This window comes from Taurulus bubalis (genome assembly GCF_910589615.1).
Source record: "Taurulus bubalis genome assembly, chromosome: 9".
NCBI lineage: Eukaryota > Metazoa > Chordata > Actinopteri > Perciformes > Cottidae > Taurulus > Taurulus bubalis.
In genome coordinates, this window is record NC_136597.1 from 12,478,353 (window position 1) to 12,494,005 (window position 15,653).

Genomic DNA, 15,653 nt, shown 5'->3' on the forward strand with positions numbered 1-15,653 from the left:
ACTGGTGATTAGAGATAACACTGTGTGCACTTGTAAACTGGTAATTATAGGACAAACAATGTTGTTCACACTTGTATCAAAGCAGACGTTGCCCTCAGCGTTCATTGGGAAAAATACCTTAACAAGACTTGAGTTGTAGTCAGATGACATTAGTTTTTGCTGCCCAAAAGTGTCCTAAAAATTCACAAAAAAAGTATTGCAATAAGTGACTCATTCACATGTAATTGTATCTCTTCAAAACAGCTTGAAGAGGGAAATTATTTGGCACTGAGTCATTGTGGGGGCATGACTTCCTCTAAGAGCAAACACTTCCCAAGAAACAACTCAAATACTTGTATGCACTGCTCGTCAAATATTCTGCACAAAAGACTAAACAGGACCGACACAGCAGAAGCAGCTCACTGAGAAAATCCATTGAAAGCTGAATGCTTTTAAAGGAAACATTTGCTTCATTAGCTGTTTATATTTGTTAAAAAACATACATATACAATCTTAAATACACTTGGAAAACATGTTGGCACTCCTTAAAAATGGGTTTCAAATCAATTTAAAGGAAGTCCATACTGTACATATTAAGAGGCTGCGTTAGTAATGCAATCAATGCAAAAGTCCTTTCCAGATGTCCATTGCGTTGTCCTCTTAAAAGAACTGCTTGCTGCTGGGGATGGTCCTATCTGTTGGCTACATCTGAGCCCTGTGTGGAGCAAACAACATAGTGATGAGGCGTGTTGCTCTCCATCACTTGGGAGCTCGGGCTGTTGCCATTAGTCGGGCTACACACAGGACCACAAGGGGAGATACAGGTGCTGGTGAGCCTGCGTAGGTACTCTGCATGGACAGGCTTGTGGCTCTGCAGCACCCTGATGGCTTCGTCCACCTTGAACCACTTCCTCTTCCTTCCTGTGAAAACATTCAAGAGAGGACAGGGACTGATCATTAGATGTTTGTTGCTGCACTCAGTGAACCTTCATCAACAACCATGGATTATACTGAATGTCATTGGAATTGAACCTGAGACCATGTGGTTATTAATCTGTCAGAATTTCGGCTTTGGGAAAAACAATCGTTGGATGTAGCCTTCCCTTTTCAAATGTTGGAACGGTATAGTCAGAGAGGTTTCAGAGGCTGTTGATCGAACAAGCCCTCTGTTTCAAGCATATTTACCCTTCCAACTACAGAATGAATACACAATCGATGACACTATATACATAACAATAATATGAACTGCCGTCGTTCATATTTTTCACTTCAGTGATAATTAGCTTTAGTGTTTAAGCTTGAGAAAAGATATGCAAGAAGCCAGAAGTAAATAATTTCCTACTGTTATATATTTTTATTAATTACTGACAAATTTACACATTAGTTGTTAGCCATGAGTTTGTGGTGGATGCATTCTTGCCGGAAGCCTGTTTTACATTATATTTTTTTTATGATTGAGGTACTTTCCATTTGTGATTCAACTGTGCAATTTCCTTCCTTTTGCGCCACCATTTTCAGAGTTTTCTTCTCCTTTGCCCTCCTCTATTTTCTTGTCCTTCTCAATCTGTTACTCCCACTCATCCCTGGCATACCCTCACTCAGTTTAGCATAAATTTAGCATGATTTGTTGACCGCAAGTAATTCTAATAACATTCTTCACTAAAACTCTTTTGTAGTGTTACTGAGCGTCTGGCTCAGTGATGTGTAAGATTGCCCAAAAGGCAAAATATTGCTAAGCCACAATAGTATACAACACGCTGAAGAATAAACTGTTCAGCACTCAAGTCTGAGTGGAAATGGACATTCCTGACCTACTTCAGTTAATGTTTATGTCCTCATGTCGCCAAACTTTCCTCAGAAAAACACCTTCCATAAAAACGATATGTCCCGCAAATCGTCAGATGGGAGATATTAATAATTCAAACCCATCATTTTCTCCAATTCTATTCCAAATAGAATTTTAGAAAGGAATTATATTACTATTATCATGTTGAAGTACACTGGCCTTTCAGTAGAGGGGGAGAGTAAATTAGACCAGGAAGGAGGGGGCTGTGGTGAGTGACGAGAACTGGAAAACAACAAGCATTCCTCCCCTTTGGAACTACATTTGATCTTTGTTGGTGAAGAGAATAAATGATCACAATCCCTTTTTTCCAGACTAGCACCAGATTAGCGATAGTTAACCTTTTGTTTATTAAATTCCAAGAAAAGCATTAGATTTGAAATAAAAAACATATTTAAAACAAATAGTGATCACATGTCAAAACATACTCCAGATTACAGGCAACATTATTGTTCAATGATTGGGCAAAAATAAGCAATGAGGAAAAGGATATTCTTTTTAGGGCTGATGATTATTTTCATAATAAATTATATCTGAACTGCAAAATGTCTGAAATACTGAAATATGCTAAAGCCCGGGTTACATCTTCAGATATAATTCTACCTGTGTAGTGGTAGTTCATTTAGGAGAACAAAGTGTTGCTGTAGGACTGTAACACTGTAGTTCGGCTGGTTTGACTTCCTGGTTAAGTGTGTGTCCCAGTTTCTCAGTTTACAAAGTGATGACTGGAGATCCCGACAGTCTTTCTCAACCTTCATCAACATCAACAAGCCAACAAAATCAATTACAGTGATTGAGAGTCAAACAAACGTCTGTGTGCCATTGTGATTGTGCACAGAAATATTATGATCTGTGTGATGATATGATTTATGCATTAATGTTCTAATTTGCCTGAAAACACAAATGTATGGGTTTGATAACCTCAATCCACTTAATTTAGATTTGATAAACCCCTGAAACTAAACTAATTTGTTGCAAAAGTTAGTTTTTCCTACGTCGAGACATACCAATTGTGACAGAGTCCTCCCAGTCTTCCACTGTTTCCGTCACTATGAGGGTGAAGACGTACGTCCTGTGCTTTCTGTCTTTATTGTGCTGCAAAGGTTTAGACGAAGACACTTCTTCACATCACTGCAATAAAACGTGCAAATGCAATGCAACACAAAGCTTTCATATACAACAAAGACATGATGTTAACACAGTACTCAGCTTCTTTATAGCCTACATGAACACACTGGCTGATTCTGAGAACTGGCACAAAAGCAGGAGACATGCCTACGTAGGCCTCCTAGGCATGATAGTAGGGTTACTAGCTAAGCTAATACAATATTTAAATCAGTGTTATATCATGAGTTACTGCCATGTAAGAATATATTATAATTTTTTATAATTAAATAAGTTTGACAAGTTTACCTCAAAAATCCCGAGTAGTCTGCCAAGTTTTCCCTTCACACCTGCCTGTACACACATAATGAGCAGAGGTGTCAAAAGTATTCACATTCATTACTCAAGTAGAAGTATAGATACTAGGGTTTAAAAATACTTCTGTAAAAGTTTAAGTATCAACTCAAGCTTTTTACTTAAGTAAAAGTGTAAAAGTACTGGTTTAAAAACTACTTAAAAGTATAAAAGTAAAAGTAATGTAAGGGGAATGTTTTTTTTCCATGAAGGACAAACTCTTAAGCCGCGTCTCAGGGGCCTATAGTGCACTACCCCACCTCCCCCAAAACAATCATTTTTATAAAGGCCATAATGACTATAATGTTTTAAAATGTTATGTTGAAAAATGTGGGATGCACTAGGCTACCCGTTTCAGCTGCATATATGCCCATTTAAAATGATCACATTTTATTACAATGCAAATACATAAAGTACCATATGTGTACTACTGAGCATTAACATGCATTTCATGGAGCGGAAGACATGATAACTAGTTGCCTATAAGTATTGTAATAGTGGCAGCGACTCCGACACAAACACTTAATGCTGTGGTTCTCAAACTTTTTCTGTAAATAACATAATTGTGTGACTCATCTGTGCTTTTATAAATAACAGAATAAAGAAAATTGCAATCACTTTCAAGTAAATCAGATTGATCCATCAGACAATGTTTTGTGTAAGTTCTATCTGTGCAAAAAAATATGCATATTTAGTCACTACTAAATAGCTCATAGTGGAAAACAATAAGCTTTTAATTTTTTTTGCCAAACAAAACAGAATGAGTGCAGATATGTGAGCCATCACATTGTATCAGTATTAGTGGCTGCAGTGACCTGCTTTCCTCGACACATATGTTATAAACGGGGTTGTAGATTTGATACGGCCTCTCTCAATTCATGCTCAATATTGAGCTTAGATCTCTTTTTTTATTTTGAGAAAGGCAACAGCAGGAAAAGACGAGCTCACGGAGCTCACGGCGTCGCGTCAAATCGCGCATGCGCAAGCGTAACCTGTTAACGGCGTACCGTAACCATTTACCCGAAAGTACAGGCATTTGTCCATGTATTTATTAATGACTTAGTTTTATATCCGTGTACTTTGTACTTTTGTAATATGTGAAGAGAGCTGCTCCGGTGCGAGGAGAACTCCGGTTGCTCCTCACAGGAGAGCTGCTGTTGCATCTTCACCCTGGGAGCGTTTAAAACGCAGATATAGCGGTCTACTTTTCACGCGACATATTTTTCGACGCTCTCTGTCCGCTGGTGTGTGTGCTCAGTGCTCACCTGTGTGCGCGCGCACGTATCTGTGGGCAACGGGGCGGAGAGGTTTTGTGTGTGTGTTTTTGAACGATGACAAGCCGGAGTGAAAACAAACCAAAATGAAATAGTAACGAGGCTATTTTTAAAATGTAGGGAGTAGAAAGTACAGATATTTGCGTGAAAATGTAAGGAGTAGAAGTAAAAAGTCGTCTGAAGAATAAAAATAAGATCCTGTTCTGCTTGTGTGAAAATGTACTTGGCCACTGAATTTAGCTGTGGAAATGGACTAACATTTGTTTCCAACCTTGTGGTCGGAAACACACAATAAGTTCCAAAATCAATGGAGATGATTAGTGGGGTAAATAATCAGCTTAACAAAATTACTCAAATTCAGATGTCTACCTTTCCTATTGGATACTGAACTTTTTCATGAGCAAAAACTAGATTTGGAAGAGCCATAGTAGACTGTATCAATGGAGCCCGGCAGCTTGAGGAGCATGCTCAAAGTCAGCAGATACTGATGGCATGCATCCTCAACTTTTGTAAAAACAATAAATAAAGTAATAAAATAAAAAAGAAACCTTTGTGTTGCTGGCTGAGAGACACGAAAGGCACTCCAGGAGCTCATGACTGTGTTCGGCCTTTGCTGTGTGGCATATTTCAGACTTTGCATCTCATTTCAGAAATGCCGGGATCAATTAGGACGTCTTGAACCCACAACAGACAGAGACCATTGCTGCCAATTCCATACTACACACTGATTGTATACAGTATATTTCCTACTTGTCTTTATAGTATATTGTGTTTTGCACTAAATATACAAGAGATTCACATACAACTTAAAAAATGGAACTCATATATTTTAACTACTTTTATGCATGTTTTCCAAGATCTTTCTGGAGCAGTTTAACCATGATTTGCTATTTATTTTAATTTACTGCAGCTGCAAGCAGCTCCTCAATTTCCGTTGTTCATAACTCTGTGGTAAATGGTCTGGATCAACAACACACTCAAAAATCAAGCTGGTTTTTCAGTATGCATGCTCTTGACTTTTGTCCTTTTTTTCAGTGTGAACACATTGCTGCTGAGAATTGATTGTGTAGAATTGAAACACAGCTATTGGCTATACTAAGGGATAATATTTGCAACTATCTTTGCTTTGTGATTTAAAAAAAAAAGATAACAGTTGAATTTGAAAATCTTCCGATAGTATGGACAAATCTCACACGAGCACAAATTAAAACCATCACATTGACATTGAACTTGACAGCAGGGTGTTGAACATGACGTTTTGAATTGTTTGCCTGCCACAGTAGTTGGTTTGCAGCTATCTATATTCAGGTACATGTCTGGTCTGGGAGGCAGAGGATATGGGTAACTGGAAACCCTTCCCAAATGCCACTGCCATACTTCAAAACTGTCAGCACACTTCTATCTAAGGCAGAGGCTCACAGCGCACTGCACTCCAACTACCAGCAGCACTCACTGATTCAACCACAGAACAATTGACTGGCAATGTATGTATCATTGTTAAATACTTTTGTCCCTCAGTATTGGCTACAGTAGACTCTAACTTTCAAAAATCATTGCTACATTCACTTTGATTTTCAACCTTATCTCTACCTATCTAAGTTAGGGATATGAGAAATTCCTCCTGCATCCAGCGTCACCATCTGTGACAGTGTTGCATTTCTGCTCGTGTTATACAAAAGGTTACAGGTAATATATGTGGTTTTGCTGATTTTTATTGCACTATCAAACACATTGATATCTTAACCTGCTTTATGTTTTTTAACAATGTCAACATCACACAATGCATGTTGTAGCGGCGGTCTTCTCAATTGATCCAGTCACATGCTTGTGGGAAGTTCCAACAAGTTCTGATTTTTGGGGAGTCTGCCTCCACACCAGAGACCTTTTGAGAATCACCTAGTTCACAACACCTTTTACAATCAATCAATCACAATAACGATGTTTGCTTACTGCTTATCTTCTATTTTCATTTTACAACAGCATAGCTTTTGAAAGCAGAGCTGTTGATCAGCTGACTCTCATTACTCACATATTGGAAATTCCCAAAACCAGTTAAGCTCACCAACAGACAGCCCTTCCTTCACCTGCATTGTCCTGCAGCGGTTTTATTATTATTATTGTTATTACCTGACCTTCTTAAATATTAATACAGCTTTGATACCTTAGCAAGTTCAAGGTGTGTGTGGCTCCCTGAGAGGTCGAGAATCTTGCTTTGGAAAATGGTCAGCAGTAATGTCAAGTGTATGCAACCGTTAGAGAAACATGAAACATGAAACGTGAAACCACCTCTATGGACATTTGATGGTTTTCTTGCCAGAGAACAGTTACATGATGTTTGTGCCTTCTTCCTCTCTTCCGTGGATGAGCTTACCTCTTCGTAGACCTCCCTGACGGCAGCCCCACAGGGCTCCTCCTCAGGCTCCATTCCTCCTCCTGGCACGATCCATTGGTCTGGATGGCGACTGCTGCTCACCAGTAGGACCTGCCAGGGAAAACGTTCAGTTCAGGGTGCCAAAAACACGCCAACGGCATGCCCATGTTGAGAGTTCGTCACCACTATAGGTGTCTGGTGGCGGCTGAGTGTGGTGCTAGTCATTCAGCAGGATGCGTATTAAACATCTCACATGTCCTGCCAGGCATTCACTTCATTTACTTATTGCAAGATGAGCATGCTGGGGATCGGGCTGCTGAGCATGTCACGCTGTTTGCCACATAATTAAAATAAGTGAATCAGCGTAACTAACGGTTGATGTTTCCTAATTAAAAGTGCAAACAGATACACAAGAAAAACACATACAGACACCGTTAGATTTACAACATTACATTTGATATCACTTTCCAACACTAAAACTCACTTTACCTGCCTGAGAGTATGTGTGACCACAGGAGGACACAATAAAAGAAATACCAGTAAGGAATACCTAACATTTTAGGTGGATGATATATATATATATATATATATATATATATATATATATATATATATATATATATATATATATATATATATATATATATATATATCATCCACCTAATCATAGGTTAGGCGGCGGTTATAAATTATTATTATATCCCAAGCATTGCAGATTAACATTTTGGATATATATATATATATATATATATATATATATATATATATATATATATATATATATATATATATAATACTATAATTAAATATTATGAACAACAACTTCAAAATAGAATACAGTAGGGCTGTCCTCGACCAAAGAAATTCATAGTTGCCTTACATATATATGTTTTGTCGATTAGTTATTGTTATTGATTAGTTGATTTAATCAACATATTTGTAAAATTGAGTTTGTCCTCAAAGAATGACACAAAAGCACCACTTTAAATAGTGTGTCTGTTTACCAGAGATGTTAGTTAGTAGATATTAGTTTATTGGGCATAAGTCATTCAGAATGAAAAAAGCATAAAGAATGACTAATTGGAAAAAGACCAAAACAACTGAGAAGTCGACTACCTTCAACTGTCTTGAATACAGTCGGAAGTAAAATAATAACCTCTCCAAAACAGTCCCACAAGTAGCATTGCAGTGACCCATTTCAGCCATCATTTGGCTATCAATTAATAAACAAACTTTATTTTGAAAAACGAGTAACGATAAGGCATTAAAAGACTTGAGGTGCTATAAAACATGACAAGGTGACAAACCTGCAGTCAAATCAGAAATAATCCAACCAAAGCCACACACTATGTTTAACTGACCTCAAACCAATGCAGTTTGGTCTTTTTTGAGCACAGTGACCCTCTAGAGATGCAGTCACTTGACCTTAAACCCTATTCTGGCCTCACACTGACCCACATCAAGTTCACGTGTGAATAGTTCCCGAACCCTTTTGGACACATGACACGTAAGGAATAGCTCTCTTGACAGCGAAGATTTACTAAAAACAAGCAGCTTACACACTTCATGTTATAGGTGAACATGACTATGCCAGCGGAGGTTTCACAGCGTTAAGATGTATCTGCATTCCTTCTGAGACCTGATCGTGCAAGCATGGCAGATTTGTGAAGAGCAGTAATGATAACATCTTCACTGCTGTCAAAGGTGAACTCTTTTGCCCAGAAATGAATGTGATGAGTGAAACTTCACGCTGTCGGACTTCGCTCGACTGTAACTCAACTCCAGGTCAGGAGTAAGATAAAACCAAGAACTCTCAGGAAATTCATTCAAACATTATTTTGACAGTCTTATTGTCCACTTGGCTTATTGAGTCACCAACCTAGTCATTATTTTAAACACTTTAAAACTACGACTTCAAACAAACAAAGACCTGCTGTTTTCCTGCTTCGAATCATTGATATAATTCCTTACATGCATGTGGGTGTGTCTGTTCTTGCCTTTGCAAACACCCTGGAGGCTGCATAGAATATTCTTAACACAGGCAACTCTGTCAATATTTATGTATGGATAACAGGTGAAGATAGAAGGTACAAGTCATTCAGCGGTCATGTAATACCACAGTCAATAAACGGAATCTGCAGTCGCCACTTACAAACTAAAACCTGCAGTTAGATCTCAACTTTACCGGTTCACAACCCTACTCTTTATGAAGAAATTTTAAATAAGCAAGACATTAACTTGAGTGCATGGTAAACATTGTCATGAGAAAATTATTATGGGCAATTTTATGAAAAAGGCAAAATATAGATGCCAAAAAGGATGCAAAAGAATGTTGCACTGTATGTGAAATTGATGAAGTGTGAAGAGTTTGCTGCGTAATGCCTGATGAGGAGGTGGTAAATTAATCGCTGCAGAGGTTGAGAGCAATCTACTCTGCCCTGTAAACGCCCCACAGATAGTGCAGGGCCCTGGGGCTCCAGAGACACTGGAAGCTGTCTCAATAACACAAATGCACACAACACACACACATGCATGCGCAATTTCACACAAACGGCATGTGACACACGTAGGCATTTCCACCTAAGCAGCTACCCATAAATACGCACACACACACACACACACACACACACACACACACACACACACACACACACACACACACACACACACACACACACACACACACACTGTGTGCTTTCAAAAACTACTGGATCAGCAGTCGCTTTTCTGTATGAAAACAAGAGAGCTTAGTGGAGGAGGTTAATGACCCCAACCGGCGGCACACACCTCAGTGAGAGCTCTTTGCCTGTATAGATCCACATGAGCTTTAGAGGTGATCAACACCGGATCACAAGTATCAACATTTTAAAAACAATGGAGTTCTGTTTCTTTCATATTACTATTATTTATGGTGGAGTGACATAGATATACAGTGATTGGCCTAATATGAACTTCTGTACAATAAAATGCAAACAAAGACTGAAGGACTCAATACAATCTATTTAGTATTCTTCATTATTGTTAACTGACTTTCAGTGAAAACATACTGTGATGATATGAACATACTGGCTGACTACTGCATGTTTTTCCCAAATGAATTATTCTGAGCTGATTGTAATAATAAACTGAGCTATTTAGGCTCTTATTTTACTTTATTGATTGTGAAGGATTTTGTCTGATGAAATGCATAAAACTGTGAATACTTGTATGTAACTTTGTGAAAAATTCATCCCTCTAGAATGTTTTTCTTTGGGATTGATGAAGCTCTATCATATTTTACATATCTTGTTGATATGTATATTAATAATATACCGATTTCAAACATATTTCCTCACCAAAAACCCAAATTTGATTATATTTTTGGAAACTGTTTTTGTACTAGAATGCATTCTACGAGAAGACCCTGATTAATTAGATACATGCTTCTTATTGACAACATAATTACTAATACTTTATATATCAGTGACACCCACTCTGCTGATGTACGGATTACATGATTTCTTCTGAGCTCTAACAATTTTGAGTAATCCTGTCTAGTGTTTATCAGCAGACCTGGTCCTGTCCTCCTGGACTCCAGCTGGCATGTTGAGGAAGTGACTGCACACCAGGCATGCAGACTGGATGGATAGTTTACCACATAAAATGTGACATGTGCAATCAAAGCGTAGATGGTGAGAATGAAGGCCGAGATCAGCATGGCATGTGACTTGAGACCTTTTCATCATCCTCCGGTGCAATCAACAATAATAAGAATAACCTTTAGCATATGTCACCACTCTATTCCAGACACGCAGGAGAGATAGGGTGAGAGTGAGTGATGGGGAAGAGGAGAGGGTGGGAGCACAAGGAGCAGGAAAGTCAATCTGTCAGGGGACAGCAAGGGCCTGCACCTTGTTTCTATAAATTGCAGCGGATAGGTCACTTGGTGTTTAGCACACAGTGTAACACTCAACCCCCAACCAGCCCCCTACGACGTCACAAGGCAAAGGTCGATCAGACAGTGTAGCAATGTATAACTTCCTCTATATTAATGGAGCCTTAATTACTACCCAAATAACAACAAGAATAAGAATTTCATCAGAATCAAATTAAAATAATGTATGTTCTAGAAAATGACTGCACTCCTTACATGCTAATCTTTAAGAGTTAATGTTAGCTGCAGAATGAGTCTAATGTTCAAAGCTAGCTATTTGTAATATCATTGTGCAAATATGTCTATGGTGATGTCTATCACCATTTGAAATGATCTCAAAGTTCCTCCTGGGCCACATAAGTCGGCAGGATGCATTTGATATGAATATTTGAGGTAACATGTCACATTTGATGATTGACTGTAGAATCCACTTTTTGGATTTAAAGATAGACATTTTTGAGTGTGTGAGTGTGTGTGTGTGTTTGTGCAAACTGAGCGGATGTATACGCTAATGTTGCTGTATGACACATAATGTAATACCAGGTGAATACAAATTGATGAGACAATTGTTGTAGCACTCCATTGCAATCATACTACAGTTTTAAAAAAATGGATATTTTTAAGACATGCAGCAGCAACAGAGTGCAGGAGTTGCATGTTGCCTCAGCAGAGGATTAGTGATCACAATGACATGTGTTGATATGGAAATGACCCTGTACAATAACAACCACATCAGCTGATGCCAGTGCAAGTTAGAAAACAAACACCACCTAGTGTATGGATGTCGATGCAATATTGAAAATATAAATGTAATTAAAAGGCTGGGGTGCACGTTGAAGAGATATATCAACCAAATACATTATTGAAGGTGCAGCACAATGACAACACTTCAGCCAGCACAGTTTGCACGGCCAGGACACAATGAGGATGCCTCGTGTCTTTATGAATTATGAGTTACTCGTAGACAGGAAATTAAAATGATGGTCTCCTGCAGAGAACCGGTTACAATGAGTGCCAGCTTCTGAGACCCCTTGTTTTTTCATAGGTCAAATATTTTGGATTTCAGCCAAGGTATTTCCACCTCTGCCCAACACGTCCAATAGAGACGAAAACCGATAAGTCTGGTACTGGTGGACTTAAGTAGTAAAATGGAGACTTTGTTAAATATGAAGTCCGTTATGCCCTCTGCAAACAGCTGGATAACCACCAACTTAAGCCGTCGACGGACACCGCTCTTACCTCGTCCTCTTTTTCAGTTTTAAAACACAAACAAGCCGCTCTCCTCTTGAACCCCTCGCCATCGTAAGTCCTGGTCTGGTTGGCCTTAAACTTCATCATTTATGTTTCCAATCGTCTAGCGTCCAGTTTCCTTTATTTGTTCTCCTTTTTTTTTTGGCGTGGGGCAGAGGGAAGCGAAAAACCTGGATGCAACCAGACGCTGAAGAAAAGTGTCTGTCCGAGAGGGTGGGAGAGCCAGAGCAGCGAATCTCCCGAAATATACTCCCGACTTGGAGCTTCTTCAGATAGCGCCAGCTGCAACGCGTGCGCTAGGCTCCATTCATCCCTCAGTGCTTGTGGTCGTGGACCGGAGGCTGTGCCTTGGTGGCTCGGTGCCGCTGTCAACACGCATGATTCAACTAACTCGCTCCCATCTGGGGTCGGAGGTGCTACCAGCTGACCTGAGAGCTGCGCAACAAGCTGCCTGTCAGCTTCCGCGTTACACAGAGTTTCACGTTCATCATTAGCGAGACGACGAGCCAACACATGGATAAAGTGTCTTTTATCCACAGTCCTACGCGCCCGGGGATTTCAGCACGAGAAATTGTCACAAATCGTCACGCGCGTGAGTGATGCTGCTTTCAAGTGCCACTCTTGAGCACCTCGATCCTAAAGTAAGATACTTTGAAGATCGTTTGAGTGCCTTTTTCACATGAGACAGAAAGAAAAACATAGTTTTATTTCAGAAAGCATTCTTGAAAACGATTCCAACAAACACACTGGAGGCTCCTAATCCTCCAATTTATGAATTCTCCCATTTGTATATTCTGTTACGAATATAGAAATAGCATTATTTTTAAACGGGGGAGTGGGTCAAAGTGGGTCACTCATGTTCACAGAAACCAAACGCAAATAGGCTACATAGTCCCCTATATATATATATATATATATATATATATATATATATATATATATATATATATATATATATATATATATATATATATATATATACAGGACTGTCTCAGAAAATTAGAATATTGTGATAAAGTTCTTTATTTTCTGTAATGCAATTAAAAAAACAAAAATGTCATGCATTCTGGATTCATTACAAATCAACTGAAATATTGCAAGCCTTTTATTGTTTTAATATTGCTGATTATGGCTTACAGCTTAAGAAAACTCAAAAATCCTATCTCAAAAAATTAGAATATCATGAAAAAGTATACTAGTAGGGTATTCAACTAGTCACTTGAATCGTCTAATTAAGTCAAAACACCTGCAAGGGTTTCCTGAGCCTTGAAAAACACTCAGCTTGGTTCAGTAAACTAAATCACAAGTATGGGGAAGACTGCTGATCTGACTTCAGTCCAGAGGACCATCATTGACACCCTCCATCAGGAGGGTAAGACACAAAAAGAAATTTATCAAAGAGCAAGCTGTTCACAGAGTGCAGTTTCAAAGCACATCCACAAAAAGTCTGTTGGAAGGGGGAAATGTGGCAGGAAACGCTGCACAACCAAGAGAGATGCCTGCAGCCTTAACAGCATTGTGAAGAAGAGTCACTTCCAGAATTTGGGGGAGCTTCAAAGACAGTGGACTGAAGCTGGAGTCCAGGTATCAAAAGCCACTGTTCACAGACGTGTCCGGGAAATGGGCTACAATAGCCGTAATCCCATGGTCAAGCCACTTCTGAACTCAAGACAACGGAAGAAGCGTCTGACTTGGGCTATGGAAAAGAAGCACTGGACAGTTGCAGAGTGGTCCAAAGTCCTCTTTTCAGACGAAAGCAAGTGTTGTATTTCATTTGGTAGTCAAGGCGCCAGAGTCTGGAGAAAGGCTGGAGAGGCGCAAAATCCAAGTTGCTTGAAATCCAGTGTGAAGTTCCCACAGTCAGTGATGGTTTGGGGTGCTATGTCAGCTGCTGGTGTTGGTCCACTGTGTTTCATCAAGTCCAGAGTAAATGCAGCTGTGTACCAAGAGATTTTAGAGCACTACATGCTTCCGTCTGCAGGAAAGCTCTATGGAGATGAGGATTTCATTTTCCAGCATGATCTGGCACCTGCCCACAGTGCCAAAACCACCAGTAACTGGTGTACTGACCATGGCATTACTGTCCTCGATTGGCCTGCCAATTCCCCTGACCTGAACCCCATAGAGAATTTGTGGGGTATTGTGAAGAAGAAGCTGAAAGACACCAGACCCAACAATGCAAATGAGCTAAAGGCTGCTATTGAAGCATCCTGGGCATCCATACAACCTCAGCAATGCCACAGACTGATTGCCTCCATGCCACGCCGCATTGATGCAGTAATCCGTGCAAAAGGATTCCCAACCAAGTACTGAGTGCATTAATGGACATTTTCAAATGTTTGATTTTGTTTTGCTGTTATAAATCTTTTTTTTTTACTTGGTCTGAGGAAATATTCTAATTTTTTGAGATAGGATTTTTGAGTTTTCTTAAGCTGTAAGCCATAATCAGCTATATTAAAACAATAAAAGGCTTGCAATATTTCAGTTGATTTGTAATGAATCCAGAATGCATGACATTTTTGTTTTTTTAATTGCATTACAGAAAATAAAGAACTTTATCACAATATTCTAATTTTCTGAGACAGTCCTGTATGTATATATATATATAGATTTGACACGCTGCCTGAACTCCTATCTTGGCAACCATTTCAAAAATCTTTACCAGTTGCAATTAGATTCGCATGAATACTAAACTTCACTGAACAAGGCAGTGCTGTTCCCCGCAGTTTAAAGTTAAGGTCAAATAAACCAAACAAAGTTCAGTTCAGTGAGGCGGCCTGGTGGTAACATTCACCGGTTGTTGTTTACAGCAGCATTCCTCTCCAAGTGAAGCTTGTAATGCTGCTGCTGCCTGAGTATAAACGTACCAAAGCTCAAGGCTCCCCTCTCGTGGACGTGGACTGTCTCTAAACCGCAGGATGTGTTCAAGGGTGAAAATGTTGAGAGGTGTTAGTGACAATGTCTGATTAGCTGGGTGTATCAAAAGGACACTGGTATCTGGCAGAAACCCGAACAAGAAAGTGTTTTTTTAAGAGACAAAAGTCTTGATTGTTATGGAATAACGAATTATCTTGACCCAGAGCAGCACTATGGCTCGATTGAGGTAAAAAGGTAACATTCTGCAGATATAATTACTAAAATGCCAGGGCCATGGGAGCGTGAAGGCTGCATCTCAGGTTTTATTATTATGTTTAGATAACAGTATGACTTTGGTGAAATTTGCGTTATGTACTACAGCAGTAACTTTCAGTGCATTAAGGGAGAGTCCTGATTTCTTGATGCTTTGAATCCAGAACATGGTAATACTAATCATTTTAACCATTTGTACAAAGATGTGTTTTGTTGGGCCCAGCATGGACACCTCCAGTACCCAGCAGGACTTCATACTGGGCACATTGCAACCCTCACACACTGATGAATTAACAGTTCACTGGGAAAGAGTTTGGAAAACTGAATAAATACAATTAAAAAGATTTAGTAGATAAGTAGTCATAACTACCAGAGGTAATTCATCTTTAGTACAAACTTACATATTCTATAATACCAACCACACATGTACAGTCT

At 39.2% G+C, this 15,653-nt stretch overlaps 1 protein-coding gene across 1 annotated transcript; it reads right to left on the minus strand.

Moving 5' to 3' along the window:
- Positions 1 to 510: 510 nt before the first annotated feature.
- On the minus strand, positions 511 to 12,176 carry nudt4a (nudix (nucleoside diphosphate linked moiety X)-type motif 4a; the record flags this gene model as incomplete). The annotated part of the gene is made up of 5 exons (XM_079224318.1): positions 511 to 900; positions 2,830 to 2,917; positions 3,236 to 3,280; positions 6,926 to 7,036; positions 12,078 to 12,176. 5 exons carry the CDS (start codon positions 12,174 to 12,176, stop codon positions 671 to 673), a joined length of 573 nt encoding a protein of 190 aa, XP_079080444.1. The 3' UTR covers positions 511 to 670.
- Between the last annotated feature and the right edge of the window lie 3,477 nt (positions 12,177 to 15,653).